The sequence below is a fragment of the Xiphophorus maculatus genome, unplaced genomic scaffold (genome assembly GCF_002775205.1).
Source record: "Xiphophorus maculatus strain JP 163 A unplaced genomic scaffold, X_maculatus-5.0-male Unplaced_Scaffold_138, whole genome shotgun sequence".
Classification (NCBI taxonomy): Eukaryota; Metazoa; Chordata; class Actinopteri; order Cyprinodontiformes; family Poeciliidae; genus Xiphophorus; species Xiphophorus maculatus.
Window position 1 is genome coordinate 156,937 of NW_019369751.1, and position 17,836 is coordinate 174,772.

The 17,836-nt window shown below is 38.3% G+C and overlaps 1 protein-coding gene across 2 annotated transcripts in view; it reads left to right on the forward strand.

Annotated features, from left to right (window-relative positions):
- Window positions 1–2,641: 2,641 nt before the first annotated feature.
- Window positions 2,642–17,836, forward strand: part of LOC111607816 (ribonuclease 3-like) — a 50,931-nt gene continuing 35,736 nt past the window's right edge. The window contains exons 1-11 of one of the 2 annotated variants that reach the window (XM_023330021.1): window positions 2,642–2,796; window positions 3,816–4,566; window positions 4,976–5,044; window positions 5,643–5,904; window positions 8,159–8,300; window positions 10,627–10,787; window positions 11,596–11,676; window positions 12,867–12,953; window positions 13,036–13,122; window positions 15,635–15,706; window positions 15,945–16,026. In XM_023330021.1, coding sequence (XP_023185789.1) covers window positions 3,818–4,566; window positions 4,976–5,044; window positions 5,643–5,904; window positions 8,159–8,300; window positions 10,627–10,787; window positions 11,596–11,676; window positions 12,867–12,953; window positions 13,036–13,122; window positions 15,635–15,706; window positions 15,945–16,026 — 1,792 coding nt within the window. In that variant the 5' untranslated portion in view covers window positions 2,642–2,796; window positions 3,816–3,817. Of the gene's footprint in view, window positions 2,797–3,815; window positions 4,567–4,975; window positions 5,045–5,642; window positions 5,905–8,158; window positions 8,301–10,626; window positions 10,788–11,595; window positions 11,677–12,866; window positions 12,954–13,035; window positions 13,123–15,634; window positions 15,707–15,944; window positions 16,695–17,836 lie in introns of those variants that run through there. The other variant, XM_023330020.1, reaches the window with a different exon arrangement.

The window sequence follows — 17,836 nt, forward strand, 5'->3', positions numbered from 1 at the left end:
CACAAAAATAGTCATAATATTAAAAGAATAGTTGTAATATGAAAATAGTCATAATATTCCCATAATAAATTCACAATATTATGACAATAAAATTGTCATAATAAAAGAATAAAGTAATAATGTCATGAAATTAATCTGGGAATAAAGTCTAAATAGTACAAGAACAAAGTCATGAAAAACTTAAGTCATAATATTCTGATAATAAAGATATAATAATACAAAAATAAAGTAGAAATTCAGAGAATAAATTTACAAAATTACAATAATAAAGTCGAAATATTATCACTTTATTATTGTAAATAATCCAATAATATTTTAAAATAATATCAGTAATATTTTGACAATAATGTTGTAATATTATCACTTTATTCTCCTATTATTTTGACTTGATTCTCATACGACTATTCCGTCGTATGTGATTTTTCTGAATTTTCAAATTTAGCGTAATACTCCGTGGTAAATATCAGATTGTTGAGAGACAAAGATCGAAGCTTGACAGACATTTTCTTGTCAGGCGGTGAGAAGTCATGATTGGGTTTAAATGAAGTGTTTCTAAAAACCCGAGGCAGTGTGTCAGGGAGAGTCACAGACAGAAAATCACCTTTGTTTTCTGAGGATGGAAGGACAAAAACAGCAGAAGCCACAGAATGTTGATGCTGCTTGAAGTGACTGGGAGTGAATTGTGATGGGATCCTGCTGCCTGCGGCACGTCAGAGGAGAAAACTAACACGTCTAGTCCAAATCTGTGGATCTTTTTCACAGCATAGATTTAAATATGTGATTTTTGCATTTATGCATAAATATTTTAGTGGAACATGAATACCTGACAGGTTCACATAGGAATAGAAATGGCCTGAGGGGCGGCGCGGCAGGGGGGCAACGAACAAAGGCTGCAGGGAATATATTACTACAAAATACACTAAATAATTATTCAACTACTTTCTAAACTATTCATACAGTTCCTTATTTAAATATGATACACTTTTTCTGAATGTTGAGGCTGTGAATGATATGAATAAGCACACTACACAGGAAAGCCCTCCTGAATATTTAAGGAGATAAAAAAAAATGAAGGTCTGTGCAAAATTTGTTGAAGGACAATTCTCTTCCTCTGAGTTTGTGACGGAAATCCTAAAGCAGTTCATCTCAAGGGGGAAGGGAGGCGAGCCATGTGCTGCAAAATTCAAAACCTTTCTTCAAAATTAAAGATGTTGAAATGTTCCCCCCATGTTTCCATTTACCTCTGCAAAGGAAAGTCAGTTAACTCGACTTAAACATATACACTGAATAAAAAGAAAGATTTTTTAGTTTAGTTAGAATTACCAAAATTATTTCTATTTGCTAAATGACAGAAAACTTTGCAAAAACATTTTTTTTTTAGAAATTACTTACACAGTACTGTTGATAACTTCTGTTTTCAACTATACATATGCAACCTTGAAAAGTTTAATTTATTCCTGAAATTTGGGTTTGGAAACAACACGTGGGCAGCGTTCTCCAAGGTTTGAGCATCCTCATACTGTAACTAACCCTCAGTCTATCAGAAAATGTTTCTGCACTTCAATTCCCTTTGATTGTCGATTAGTAATTTGGGAAGAATCCTTCCCCCCAGCAAACTGTGTGGACTCTGACTCCTTAACCTTTTAGACTCATCCACCAACCGTAGGTTCTGGATAACTTCACATAAAAACCGGAGCTGGACAACGAGACTCTGCCTACTTTAGCAAACACCTCAAGAGATGAGATGAGATCAGTTTGGAGCTGAAGTTCAAAATAATAGAGATTACACTGACAAGGGTGAATCTGTTCCCAAGGTGCTGTAGGAACTCTGAAGTTTAGCCGTAAGGCAGAATATTTTGTGTTAGTTTGTATTCTTGCTCATCACTGATGTCCCTTTTGGTCAGAAAACAGGGTTTCCATAGTAATGTTACCCAAGACAGGTACAACTTTTTATGGTAAAAAAAAAAAAAGGAGAGGAAAAAGAAATCCAATCCTCTGCTGCCCTCTAGGGTATTAATGGTAGAAGTGAAAGCATACTTAAATTAAATATATTAAAAAGTATCAGGTAAGATTAATTATATGCTGTATAGATCACAACATTCAAACAAAAAACAGATTTGCTGTCATTATGCGGTTGAAACCATAGGTTTACATTCACCAAAATAAAACACACAAACTTAGTTTACTGTAATTTTAATTCATACGTTCAACTTAATTTAGTTTTGTATAATACAATCAGATTAAATAAGTTCCATTCTAACTGACTGATTTTTATGGACAACAAATACTACATTTTGAAACATTTGCTCTTTATTTGCCAAATATTTGAGGGAGAACAGATTATTTCAGACAACTGAAATATTTGGTTCTAATCTTCTCTCTAACTTTGGCACAAAAAAAGAGAGAGAGCAAATGTTAATAAATCTACAGGATTTGTTGTCCATGATGAAAGGAATGAAACAGAACAGAATTTCACGCAATACCGTCTCCATTTCAGGCTGTTTTCCCCTTCCAATATGGCGGAATGGTTGACGTCTCCGTGTGACGAGCAGCTTGTCACACATCGGCGACGAACTTCTGATTCGTCATTGTTCGCGACGTTCAATCTGATTGGTCCGTTTATGTTCCAGCGTTACAGATTCCGAGTAGAAACACGGACTCGCTGTTTTCCATCCGTTATCCGTCGAACATCGCATCCTGTCGTTGTTACGGCAGGTTTTTAATTCACTAATTTGATGCAGCTGACGTCGTTGTAATCGTAAACGCTCGAAGCGACATAAATTCCGTCTGTTTCAGGTAATTTCTGCGGCTTTTATCCTGAAATGACTTGCTAGCTAGCTGGCTAACACGAGTTTACATTAGCTAATGCGTTAGCGCTAAAACTCCGTAATTTACTACCTTTTTGTTATTTAAATACAGTATGTGGCCTTTCTTTGACATTTTTAAGCAAATACCGACTATTCTCTCTTATTGGTCAGATTTAAACATCGTATGAAATGCTTTAATTCATCCTACAGTTAAATTGAATATTATGTGTTATTAATTATTGTTTTAATTCCTGTTCAGGTTAAATCTGGTCTCAGTTTGAGTGAAAATATTTAAAATATCATTTAATTCACACAAATGTATAAAAATCAGTCTCCACCTAAACTGATATCTCAACAAATTTCAAATGCCAGTTGTGTAGAAGACTAAATAAAATAAACTATGTATGTTTTTCTGGAGAAGATTTCCATATTAGTCTATAACTGGACAGAGAGCAGGGCCGGTCCAAGATTTATTAAGTCCCTGAGCAGAAATGGGACTAGATCCCCCTTCCAGTTAAGGCTACTGGTATAACCACATGTTACATCATTAAAAAGTCTCTGTTTCCTATTAAAATGATTGATTTATCATTAACTGGAGTATAAGACATAAAAAAGGCAACTTGCTAAGCCAAAAGTGCATATAATATACATACATTTTGAATTTAAGAGGAAAACACATTTATGCTTTAGCCGAAACTCTTTAAGTGACGATTCAATTTCACAAAAAGGAAGGCCATGCTATTGAATTTTAGGCAAGAAAATATTTATTTTCTTATTTAAGAAAAGAAAATGTAATTATTCGTTTTGCGTCTTTTAATGTATTTTTTATATTGCATAAAAATGGCTTAAGTAGTTAATTGAAAAATCCATAGAATGTGTCAAATATTTTTATCTGATTAATCGATTCTTAATATAATAGATGTAGTTTTGTAAATACAGTAATAAGTGACTAAAGCTGCTGATAAAAACATTTTGAGAATATTTGGTCAATTTAGTTTTTGTCCCCAGTCATGTCCTTCCAGCCGGACCGTGGGGGTCTGAGGGGACAGATGTCCCCCGGCCAGAACTACCTGAGCCCTCCCGCTCCCCAGCCTCCTGCTCCACCGTACCGTTACGACCCACAGACTCCGCCGGGTTCGGGTTACCATGGCAGCGCCGGCTGCATGCCCCACCACCCTGACTTCATGCAGTACCCTCCCCCGGCTCCGTCGCAGCAGACCCCCGGCGCTCTGAGGCAGTGCCCGCTGCGCCCGCCTTTCCCCAAACCACCTCCCAATTTCCCGCCTCCCCCTTTGCCCAGCTCAGCAGGGGGTCCCACTCCCGGCTCCCAGGTGTCTGTTCAGACCTCCTACCCCCCCTACATGATGCCTCCGCCCCCACTGCCTCACCCAACCATGCCTCCGCCCATGAGCTACCACCCCCCGTACCCCATGAACTACCCTCCTTTCCCTCCTCCGCCCTTCAACCCCGGCTACACCCAGACCGCTGGCCCCTTCCAGCCGGACCACGGCCTGCGACACGGGGGGCCGTACCCGTACGAGAAGTCCGCCGACAGCCGGAGGTCACCGGAAAGAGGATATCGCTATGACGACCACAGGCAGAAAAGCTACAGCGAGCGACACAGAATGGAGTTCAGCGGAGAGAGGAAGGAGCGCGGGAGGAGTCCCGACCGGCGCGGGAGGCCGGAGGGAGGGCGCTACAAAGCTGACTACGACAGAGGGAGGAGTCCGCCGCGACACCGGAGCCGGGAGAGGAGCAGGTAGGGGTCAAACTGATGGCCCGGGGGCCAAAACCAGCACGCCTCTGCTTTTTATGTGGCCCTCTATCAATCAATTTTATTTGTGTGACATATTTTAACAACAAGGCAGTTCAAGTGCTTTACATAAAATAAATAAATTGAATCAATTAATCACTATACAGACTCTATAAAAGGACATTTGCTGAAAGAACAACACAATTGGAGAAATCTTTAAGCAAAACTGTATAAAACCAATAAATATTTTGTATTAAAGGTTTTTTTAAAAATTTCAGTACATATGTTTTACCCAGGACTCCTCAGCATCACCTGGTTCAAATTCAGTGTAAAAAAAACAAAAAACATTCATATTTCTTAATCAATAAAAAACTATTCAGTAATAAGGATCTCTCTCCTGTCTGCTTCATCACAGGGAGCGGTACCGCCACCGAGATGTTCGTCGATCCCAGTCACCTGATCGGTACAGGAAGAGACCTCGGAGGTACGACTTTCAGGTTCACACAGGGAGGCAGCAGAATGTCACCTTAAAACTCATGATAAATGATCACATTGTCATTTTGAGACAACTTTCAACTAATAAAACAATAAGGTTATGATAAAAGTACAGCCTCTCAAAGATCAAACTTTCATTTCCACTTGGAAAAAAACACAAAGTACCAAATATTTTTGTCTAATTTCTAGTGCAAAAATCTTAGTTCACTTGAAATTTACTAGTAACTTTTCAGTAAGAATTAGGCACTTGTTTAAGTCAATAATTCCTTAATATTAATGAAAAAGTTCTACTTAGTTCTTACATTTGTCCCATTTTATAACTTATGACTTGGTACGATTTTGTGTTTTTGCAGTGGATTCATTGGAATTCATTGTGATCAATGAATCAATCAAAATGTTATCGTGAAAATATATTTTTCATGACAAATTATGTCCAATAAAGTGATCTTTTTCAGCGTTTTTTAGATTTAGGTCAAAAGACTCAACTTGAAATGAGTGGGGGGAAAAGCAACCAGAGTTCAAAAAGATGTGAGCCATTTTTAGAAGATAGAAATCTGAAAGTGTGTTTTTATTTTTGTTTTGTGTAGCCGCTCAACGAGCCGAGAAAGGAAGCGAGGGCGCTGGGAGGAGGAGAAGGAGCGGAGGTCAGACAGCTCCTCGGGGCCGAGCCGGGAGCGGAGCTACTCGTCCCTCCGGAGCCGGGACAACGACGAGGCGTTCGGGGAGCGCGATCGGCAGCGGGACAGAGAGAAGGAGAAGTACGACGAGGAGGAAGAGCAGCTGAAACCCGCCTGGATCCGCTGCACTCACGCCGAGAGCTACTACTCCAACGACCCCATGGACCAAGTGGTACGTTCTGCTCAGCACACTCTGATTCATGGGCCAAACCCGGCCCGCCTTCCAGATGAACTCAGAAGTTGTGTGCTTAAATATTATTTTATCAGTCAAATCAAAGGGACATTTATCTGTTCACTGCCAAGTTACATCAATCAGTCCCTCCAGTTTTTTGGCGATTTTGCACAATAAATTTTAATTTTCACACTGCAAAAACACAAAGTCTTACACAATTGTTTTGTCTAGTTTCTGGTTCAAATATCTTATTACACTTGAAATAAGACAAAACTAATTTACAAGTAGCTTTTCAGGAAGATATATGAGCTTGTTTTATGTAAATAATTCCTTAATATTGATTTTAAAAAACTCTAGTTCCATTAGCAGATTATTTCTCTTACAATAAGACATTTTTCTCTTTTTCTCTTTCTCAATCTGCCAGGGAATCCAAAACCTTGTCACCCTGATTAATTCCTCTCGGATTTCATGATTGTTTTTGATTTATTTTTTAGATTTTTTGCAATTAAGATCACACTTAGATGTATCTACAAGAAATTTAGGAATATTTGCACTTATGTATGATGTCAAATGAGACTTTCTGTTATTCTCCACCTCAATAAAGGATAACTTGACATCAACTAAAGCTCAAGCAGCAGTTTAGTAAAATTAAGAAATACTGCCACCTACAGGTGGGAGTTAGCATCACTTAAACCCAAACATTTTCACCATTTTTACAAAAATGTGCAACAAACTCAGAATTATGCATCAGAGTGGAAAAACGTGAAAGCATAATTGCGAGTTTATTGCAAATTTCATGCAAAAATGGTCAAAAACTTTGGGTTTAAGTGATGCTAACTCCCACCTGTAGGTGACAGTATTTTATTTGCTGCTTCAGTAGCTGCCAAGTTATTGCCATTAAGTGACAAAAGCCGTATTTTTGCCATATATAAGCAAAAATATTGCAAAAATGTCTTGCAAATATTTCTAAATTTGTAATTTAGTTTGAAAAAAAATCACCAAAACAATCAGTGTGAGAAGATGTTCGATATTATTTAATTTTAAGAACTTATTGAATACAGACACAGCTATTTATTCATATTTTAACTGTTTTTTAATGGATTCTGTTCATGCATTCTGGAGCATTCACGGTCCTGATGTGGCTGAAAGTGAAAAAAATTTTGACTCCATGCTGTAGATCGTCAGGCGACGCCTCAGATCACTTCCTGCACGATAAAAGCCTTCCTGATCCCAGCTCTGTGTTTTTCTCCAACACTGACCTTTACCAGGAGTCGGTGAAAGCTGCAGCAGGAACGCTGGCTGCTCTTCCAGGAACGCCAGAGTGACTGTAAATGTCGGAGTAAACTGATTTATCACGACTGTCTGTGCTTTTTCTGCCGGGACAGTGAGGATGTTATCACCGAGTGAAAAAACAGAGGGCGTAGAGTGACTTTGGCGCTCAGATCGAAGGTTAAATGGAACCGCTTTATGGGAATGAAAGCTTGATAATTTAATGTGCTTCTCGTTCCGGGACAAAATTACGTTTTCACAGTTTTCAAAATGAGCTTTCAGGAGAGTATTTGTTGCATTCTTAAAGCACTCAGTTTGTCTTGATGATCTTTGTTACTTGATCGGCCCACAGAGCGAATTTCAGTCTCTAGAAACCTAATATCTAATGAAGTGATCACATTAAGCCACTCAGACAGCCCACCTTGTCACTTCATACTCTGACATTCCTGTAAATGTCACAGAAAGTTACATTAAAGTGTTTTTCGTGTGTAATAATAATTTCTCTGCAGGCGTTGGAGGCAAAAATTGCATTAAATTCACTTCAGTCCTCTTTAACCGTTGCTTGGACGTTAGAAACCTTTAGCATGTTTCCATCAACGGATGGTGCCTGCAAACGTTTGCCCTTTCCTTCCAAATCCAACAATGATCATTACAGTCACACACCACAGGGGAAAAAAATCCTTATGCCTGAATAAATTTGCAAGTTGTAATGTGTTTTTATGCTTAAGAAAAAAAGCAACTGTCGGAGAAACCTTTTCCAAGTGTCCCAAAAAGTTATAGCGCCGAAACTCAGTAAAGAGAAACTTGAGCCAAAACCTTTGACAGAAGAGTAATGGCTTCTTCCTTAGTGAGCGGCATTTCAGCTGTATTATGGCATGTTTGTCAATTTGCTTTTTAAATTTTTACCAAGAATTTACACATCATGTTTTAAAGCTTGTGATCTGCTACTTGGCACACGGAGATCCATTTCCTTTCTCTGTTTCAGGGCGACTCCACGGTTGTGGGAACCAGCAAACTGCGCGACCTTTACGAACGCTTCGAGGACGAACTCGTAAAGAGGCAGGAACGAGCCAAAGCCGCTCGACCCAGATGGGAGCCGCCTAAAACCAAACTGGACGAGGATCCAGGTGTGTAGCCCAACGCTTTACTGGTTCTGCTGCAGTTTTCCATTATAAAGTTTATTTGGATTTAGTTTTTTATCCTGACGCAGAAAACATTAAATCAATGTAACTTATTAGTATCTGAGCTTAATAGACCCTTTAATCCCAGTTATAAAGGGAAGAATGTGAAATAAAATATACTAAAATGACAGATTAGGTGTGTTTATTTGTAACTTTTATATTTTTTATTTTGTATGAAGATTTAATCCTGGGTTTAGACATGTTAACTGTTTATGTGGAGAAAAAGTGAGCCTTAGAGTGAATTAAATGAAAAGGTTTTTTAATAGGTGGGCTTCATCAGAGCATGAGGTCAACATGCTTCTGTTAAATAACATTTAAAAAAAAAACTGCTATTGTGTGAAACTTTAAAAGTGATGAAAATGCCAGTTAATTATCTGTTTGGAAACTGAAATAAATCATTTTAAAAAAATCACCATAGAGATATTCTGATTCAGGTTTATTCATTTAAAACATTGATAATGCATATTAATCATAAATATGCCAGATTGTAGCCCCAGGCTAGTTTCTGTCTGCTTGTCCCTCATTAGGTTGATGTTGGCATAAATACATGAGACTCCAGACATTGGACAAGATTAATGAATATATGTCCATTACTGTTGCACATTCTTTAACTTATGTTACTTCCACTTCTTCTTCTGCCACTTCTATTTTTTCTCTTACTTCTACTTCTATTTTTGTTACTTCCACATCTTATTCTAATTTTATGTCATCTTCTACTTGTATTTTTTCTTTTACTTTTTATTCTGCTGCTTCTTCTGCTTATACATTCTCTACTTTATCTACGTCTTCCTCTACTGCTACTTTTTCTCTCACTTCTTTGGCTACTTGTACTTCTTCTGCTTTTACTTTTCTACTTCTTCTGCAGTGATTTGAAGACAATGAATTAAAATATCTATTTATTTATGTTAAAATATTTTCAATATCTCTCAAATAAATTTTATCCTAAATGTATCCTAAAAAGCATAATCTGGCCAAATTTCCTGCAAGGGCAAAAACACAACTAAAGTTTCATGGAAGGATGCTTTTAAAAAATATCCACCAAAAACCTTTTCAGAAGAACCAGGAGGTTTAGTTCGGATCAGTTTAAGACGTTTGCTCAGGTATTTTGCTGCAGCTCCCAGCGTTGGGTCTTTAAGGCTTTAATGGGGGCGTCCATCTTCTTCTTCTTCTTCTTCGTCTGTCTGTCTGTGTAACGTTTTGCTACCAGAAGCCAATTTGTTTACGATGCTATCTGCATCACTCCGTCTGTTTCAGCTCGTATGAATCCCTCCTGCTCAATTTCATTTTGTGAATAAGTGGGTCTGGGCTCTGGTCACATAATAAAGAACTGGCGTTAAAAAGCTGATAAGAATTGAAGAAGCAGTTTAGCTACGAAACGTCTGAACAGTCGTTGTAATCCTGCAGTTTGTTTTCTGTTAATGAAGAGGCGATGAAGGACGTGAGGACCAGCCTCCGGGCTCAGAGAGGAAACTGGACCTGCTGGTTCCATTAACCACTTCTTAAGTTTCTTCATTCCTTCCTTCCTTCTATCCTTCTGTCTTTTCTTTGCTTCCTTCCTTCCTTTAGTCTTCCCTCCTTCCTTTTTCTTCATTCATTCATTCAGTCATTCATTCATTCATTCATTCCCTTCTTTGTCTCCTTCTTTCCTGTTTTCTTCATTCCTTTCTTGCTTCTGACCTTCTTTCCTTCCTTTGCTTCCTTCCTCTATCTCTTTCCTTCCTTCCTTCCTTCCTTCCTTCCTTCCTTTTTTCTTCATTCCTTCCTTTCTTCTATCCTTCTTTCATTTCTTTGCTTCCTTTTGACCTTCAGTTTTCTTTCCTTCCTCTCTTCTTTCCCTACTTTCTTCCTTTCTTATATTGCTTCCTCCCCTCCTTTCTTCTTTCTTTCCTTCATGCATTAATGAGTCTGTCTTCCCTTCTCTCTTCTTTATCCATTCATCCTTCCTTCATTACTTTATCAATTCATACATCCTTCTTTCTTTCCTCTGTTCCTTATTTCCTGAATTTTATAATTCTTCTGCTATTCATTTCTTCCTTCCCTCCTTACTTCCTTTCTTTTTTCCTTCCTTCCTTGAACTCTCTCTACAATCATTTATTTGATGCCAGTTTCTTCCTGTTAATGAAGAGTCAGGTGGAAATGAGGGCCGGCCTCACAGTGGAAGCTAAAGCTTCTGGTTCCTTTACAGAGGAGTATTTACATGGTGATGCCTCTGATGTCGGTGACCTTTCAGTGACCTTTAAGAGCAGCCTCTACCTTTACCTTTTCGTTGCAGACGACAGCAGCAGCGAGTCGGACTGCGAGTCGGACGGCGACGGCAGCAGCTGCTCCAGCAGCTCCGACTCCGAGGTTTTCGACGTCATCGCTGAGATCAAGCGGAAGAAGGCGCATCCGGACCGTCTGCATGAGGAGCTGTGGTACAACGACCCGGGGCAGGTGAGACGAAACCAGTTAGCGCCCAGTTCAGACCAGTGAGACTGGGGAGGGTACTGGTGGAGGAGCAGCTGGTCAGGGGGCCGGCAGGAAAAACAACCGAGGAAGTTCCTTTCTTCATTTCTATTCTTTCTTCTTCCATGTTTTCATTTTCTTTCTATCTCTTACCTTTATATTTCTTTCTCTTTTTTCTTTCTTCTTTCTCCCTCATTTCTTTCCTCCTTCCATTCTTACTTCCATAATTCTGTCTTTATTTTTTCCTTCTTTTCTTTCTCTTACTCTTTTCCTTTCCTTTTTTCTCTCCTTCCTTCCTTTGTTTTCCCTTTCCTTGCTTTCTGTTTCTCCTTTTTCCTTTTATCCTTCTTTCTATGTTTTTCTTTCTCTCCCTTCCTTTCTTCCAATTCTCCTTCTTCTGTTCCCTTTTTCCTTTCTCTCCTTTTTCCTTCATTTGTTCTTTAACCTCTCTTTTATTACTAATTCTCCATATTCAAAGTTTCACCACTTCAGAAATATTTGCCATTGATCTACAAATCTATAAATTTACATCTAGAATATGTAAATGTATAGATGTAAAGATCCAGATTCCTTCCGGATCTTTTCCGCTCCTCCCTCGGTCAGGACCGTATTCTTCCAGTGGGAGTAAATCCCAGCAGATTTAACTCTCCGATCCTGCCTTGTTTCTGTGACGCCATCTTGATTTCTTCCTGATCCTATGAAAACCTCGGAGCTAAAGGTCGGCAGCCTGCAGCGTTTCCTCCGGTTCTACCTGGCGCCATCATGGATCACTCTCTTCCTTTCTCTCTCTGTCCAGATGAATGATGGCCCCCTGTGCAAGTGCAGCGCCAAGGCCAGACGAACGGGGATCCGCCACAGCATCTACCCCGGAGAGGAGGTGGGGCGCGCTGTGAATAAATCACCCATCGTGACCTTGACGCTGCGCCACAGCACGGCCAAGGGCAGCATCTCACTCATTCCCACACAAAGGCCATTCTCTCACGGACTACAATAAATGTGACTCCATCGCCTGGATAAGAAGATTAAAAAATAGACTCGGGTCCTTGTGACTCACTGATTATGTTTTCATGAGAAGCTTTAGCTTCTGTTAGCCCCTTCAGTGGAAGAATTAAACACATTTTAGCCTTGATATCAGACCTTCTTGCAGCACTAATTGATAAAAATCATGCATTGATTAATAAACCTCAAACCTACAGGAGGTATTTTGGAGTTTGCTCAATTTGCACATCAGTCTTGACAAGATTTGTTGCATATTTGCTACTTGACATGAGATTTTCAATCCACACGGATATAAAACATTGAGTCTCTGCAGTGAAAATGCAAAATTTTTGTTATCATTAGTTTTTAAACGTATTCCAGTTAGATTTTTACACAAGTAAACCTTTTGACAGACTGAAATGATTAATCAATTATTCAAATAATTGTCAACTATCTATCAATTAGTCATTGACTGGAGTAAAGAAACTCAAAAAAGCAAGTTTGCTGAAAAACAACAGATTCAGATCAGACATTAGACCAAAACTGTACGAAATATTCATTTTGCATTAAAAACAGACCTTCACTCTGTAAATGTTTTAGCTGAAACTAAGATTTGCTGCCTGACATGAGATTTTCAATTCAGTTCTTTACCAAGTTTTCCTAATGCAGCGAAATCATCAATCATTTAGGAACTTAATTCACTTTCATTGAGACACATCCTGTATAATTCAACTGAGAAACAAACATCATTGAGATAAAAATCCTGTATGGGTGAAACGATTAATCGATTCTTCAAATAATTATAAACTTATATAGTAACTGGAATATAAAGACGCAAAAAAAAATACATTTGCTAAAAGAAAACAAAAAACATATCCAGAGGAGTAATTCAGGCAAAAGTGTACAAAATAAATATATATTTTACATTTAAGATCAAATAAAAACTGTCTGTAAATATACGTCTTTACCGATTAATTGATTATTGAAATAATCACCAGCTAGCTTAGTCATCAATGAATTGTTTACTGAAATAGCAGTTTTATCTGAAATGTATTTATTTTCTGATTGTAATTCTTGTTTTGCTGCCAGCCTGTGAAGCAGTGCCGTCCCATGAACAACAACGCCGGGAAACTGTTCCACTACAGGATCACCGTGTCTCCCCCCACCAACTTCCTGGTATGATGTCATCAGCGTCTCATTCCTCCATGACAGCAACTCGGATGTCTCACTCCACCGTTTTGATTTCCTTCTTTTCCAGACCGACCGGCCGACAGTGATAGAGTACGATGACCACGAGTATCTGTTCGAAGGATTCTCTCTGTTCTCCCACACTCCTCTCACCAACGTAAGTCTGAGGAAACGATTAATCGATTAACAAGCCGGTCAGACATGTTTACTGACCAGATTTTATGTTTTGTTTTTGTTTTTGCATTCGTTTTCTGGTTTTAACCAGGAGGAGTTGATAGTTTAAAGCTATAATTTCTAATTCCTCCAGCTTTTATGAATTAATTTAATTATGAATTGTAAGTTTGTGGGTTTGCAGCATTTCAGCACTGCAAAAATACAAAATCATACCAAGTATTTTTTCTAGTTTCTAGTGAAAATATCTTAGTTCAACTAAAATAAGAAAAAACTAACTTTTCAGCATTAGATAGGAGCTTGTTTGAATTCCTAGCAGATTATTTAACTTATAACAAGACATTTTTCCCACTTTATAAGTGATTAATTTATTATCATTCAAGTATTGGTGTAAAATAAAACTGACAGTATTATTGGAAATGTTTTGTTCCACATATGTCATTCTTTTTTTAATGTGTGGCATCCTTAAAAAGCTTATTTTAAATGGGAATCTTTCTCAAGAACAGTATTTGTTTGTAGCGTTGTGAGTGCAGTGACATGCAGTCACAGCCATACATTTGCCTAAAACAAAAAATAAGTTCTAACTAATTTATCATATTTTTTATTATCACAGCACCAAGAAATATTGCGATGAAATTTTAATTTCATATTTCCGACGTTTACTCCAAATGTTTACCTATGACCTCATGCAAACACAAGTAAACAGTTTTCTTAAATTTCCACTTTGATCTGAGTTTTTGTAAAACAAATAATAATTTTTAATGGCAGGAAACATTTGTGTGGATGAAAGGCCAAGAGGTGTATCTGTTTCTCCAGATATGTCAAACATAATAGATATTTGCTTTTAGCTCAAACAACCATTTTAATCATGAGGAATACACCTGATTTTTACTATTCCCTCTCCCGCCGTCAGCGCTCCTTTGACCCTCCTTCAGTTAACGTGCTGAGCGAAGCCTTCCTCAGCTTTCAGATCCAGTTTCCTCAAACATAACTTCAAAAATCAGCTTCTGGCTGCGGGTCGGCTCCTTTGTAGCCGGGCTGACCTTGTCACCGAGTCGCCGCCGCGCCGTTTGAAGGCCCATCATTGGCTGTCGGCCATTAAAGAGGAACCACTCGATCCGGAGCCGTTTGAGCTCAGCCTGGTTTCTGTCTCTCTTTAGAAAACTTTAACTCTGATTCATGGCCACAGATCTACAAAGTGTTTTATTTTTTTACACTGCAAGTATTTTTGTCTGGTTTCTAGTGCAAATATTGTAGTACCTAAAACGAGATTAAAGTAACTTTTCACCAAGATCTAGGAATTTGTTTTAAGTAGATAATTCCTTAATATTGATGAAAAAGTTCCAGTTCCACAGGTGGATTATTTCACTTATTATAAAATATCTTTCCCCTGTTTTAAGTGGATAATAGTCAGTGGAACTATTACTTTTCAGGGATGCAACTAATTATTAATTAACTAACTATTTCAGTAATTGATTAATTGGTAAAAGCCATTAAAAATGATTAAGGCAAATTTGGCAAATTTTTCATTTGCCGACTTGAGCTTTTTTTTTATACAATATTAAAAATACATTAAAAGATGCAAATGATTCAGTTCCTTTTTTAAAAAAAAAAACAACTTTTTTGTTTTAGTTTAGGCTAAAACATATTTACATTGTCTAAAACTCAAAATCCACATTTATTTTGCACAGTTTTGTCCTAATCACTGCACTGAGTGTGTTGTTCTTTCAGGAAATTACCTTTTTCAGAATCTGTTTTCTCCAGTTAACGATTAATCGATTACTAAGCTAACTCATTATTGCAGTACTTGATTAATTACAATTAATCTGATTAAACATTTCAGCTCTAGTACTTTTTCATCAATATTAAGAAATTTGTGAATCAAAACAAGCTCCTATAATTTCCTGGAAAGTTACTTGCAAGCTGGTTTTGTCCTATTTCAAGTGTAGTAAGACATTTGCACTAGAAATTTAGACCAAAATGCTGCCGTATCTTGTGTTTTTGCAGTGTATCCCACATGTTTGGCTAATGTGATCAATAGCATGAAAGACCCTGGAGGACGCGGCCTGATCTGAGGCGGATAATTTAAGCGGGCCTCGTTAAAAGCCGGAGCGAGGCGGATTAGAAAACCTAAAAGCGCAGCGATATTAGCTCGCTGCTAGTTAGCCGCTGGGACGGGCAGGACTGAGCGCTGCTCCCAGGTTAATCTCTTAAAACGAACCCCTGCGCTCCGACAACAAAGACCGTGTAACTGGGGAGATTAAACACAGAAGAGCTGGCTTATCCTTTTAGCCAGATTTCAGTTGCTTAATTTCCACGAGTCGGGCCTTTTTAATGCATCTGCCTGCGTTTCCGTTTTCCATACATGCTTCCAGTTTTTTTTTAAAGGAGCTTTTAATGAGTTTTCCTTGAAAAGCTGTAACCTCTGCCTATCGCCGTGGTAATGAGACACCGTGTCCTTTTCTTCTCCTTGTCCTCTGCTCCTTTCATCATCACAGATTCCATTGTGCCGAGTGATCCGCTTCAACATAGATTACACCATTCACTTCATAGAGGAGATGACACCGGAGGTCAGTAAGACACCACTTTATCTCACAGCTCCTCTTTCCCCTTTTTCTTCTCCTTCTTCTTTTTGTTTTTATCTCAAACGGCGGAGTCCAGCGGCTAATCCGTTCCAGGAGGAGGAGGAGAAACCTCTGGGTTTGACCTACAAAAGTTGATCGGATCGATCAGTCAGATGAGCTTTCAGGTGTTCTGTGAGAGGGAATGTTTGATGACATTTCTCTGGGTTTTCCTGCTTGTTTCCAGAACTACTGCGTCCGAGGTTTGGAGCTGTTCGCCTCCTACTTGTTCCGGGACATTCTGGAGCTTTACGACTGGAACCTGACGGGTACGAAACAAGAAACGACTGGCTTTAACATCGTCACAAGAAACCATATTGAAAGGAAAACATTCCTATTCAGAAGAATCTCACACAAAATAAACTTTATAGTTGTAGTCAAAACAATCAGAATGAAATAATATTTTTAACATATTTCTTAAAACTGTCACTATGTTGTGACAGTTTGTTATGAGACAGTTAATCTGTGAAAAGATCGATGTCCTCCACCTCTTCCCTGAGGTATTATTGTCGTCTGGAGAAATGCACCAAAAGCAACCAATCAGAGCCAGGAGGCGGGTCTTAGTGCTGCCAATCAACCTCACATACTCGCTCTTAAATGTGATTGTGTCAGAGAAACGACTTAAACTGTTTATTTGCGGTCATTGGTCTACATACTAATAGGACGTAGCATTTATGATAGGTTATGCTGGCAGCTAGAGCAATGACAGACATCCTGGCCCTGATTGGTTGTTTCTAACCAAGCAGTGCTTTTCTGCAGATGGCAGTAGGACCACAGGGATGAGGAAGAGGAGCTAAAGCTGTCGTTTGCAGCCTGACCTGCAATAGCACCTTACAAAAGCCTTAAATTCAAGTATCTAAAATTAAGGCCTTAAAATGCCTTAAATCCAGGTAAAAAATGTAGTTTGGCCTTAAATACAATAATCACAGGTATAACATTTTTGCCTAGAATTGTCTAATCATGCGTAATCTATGGTTTTTCCCTCACATGCCTTTTCTGTCTGGCATAAGTTTGAGTCGTACGCAGACATCTGTATTATGTACTGTTGACTGGCTGAAACATTACCCTCGCTAGCTAGTTAGCATCTATGTTATTGCTGAAAAAGAAATATAACAAAGTCAGTTTTCCCGACTTTATTCTATTAACCTTTTCCAGTTCTGGGTGATTTTTACAATCTCTTTTTCTTGATCTACTAAGAAAACTGTTGCATTTTTAATTTCCTATCAAACAAAACTAATTTGAAATTGTCTTGACATTGGAAAGAATTCAATTTCTTGCTTCTGCCACTGCTTTGAAAGCATCACTGAAGGTTTTTCAGGTGCCATTCAAGGCTGTAAAGAAAGATAAAGCCAAATTAATTGGCTTTATCAGATTGAATAGCTGCAATATATAAAATCCTCCTGAAGACGAAGTGATTATTCATCACCTACAGGGATTTCTGGAAGCCATAATTTAATGGTTTGCGATCTGAAGGTTGGATTTCCTCCCAAACTGAAGGAAACGTTGAGTTTTATCTGAGTTTTGTGCAAAATCACAGTAAAGTTACATACAGATCTGCGGCTCAGGTTGCATTATGATTTATTCAAGTCACAGCAGCAGTGATTCACAGTACGCACTGATGGGAAAAAAAATACAAAACATGTTTTTCAGTTGCATGAGTCACATGTCAGGCAGAGCTGATAAGACACCCTGTTTACATCTATTCTCTTGTGCATTTTGTGAGCGTTTGAATGCAATTCAAGTTTACAGAGGTGCACATTAAAAAGGCAACACTTAAAACATCAAAACTGTACATAATCTTTTTTTTCCTGAGACACTTTCATACAGAATACGGTTTCTTTTTATATCACAGTGCAACACCATTAAGGCAAAGATTTAAAAAAGCAGCAGGTCAGACACACAGAGAAAACCTACATTAATTATACTCCTCCCTTTCACACAAACACACTGAAAAATAGACTTACTTATAACCACATGCTTAAAGGTGCCAGTGTGAATAACTCAAATGTGCAAATTTATACAAATACTTACACAAACTTACAAGAGCGTAGATCAGAAACAAGCAGATTTTTTTTACCC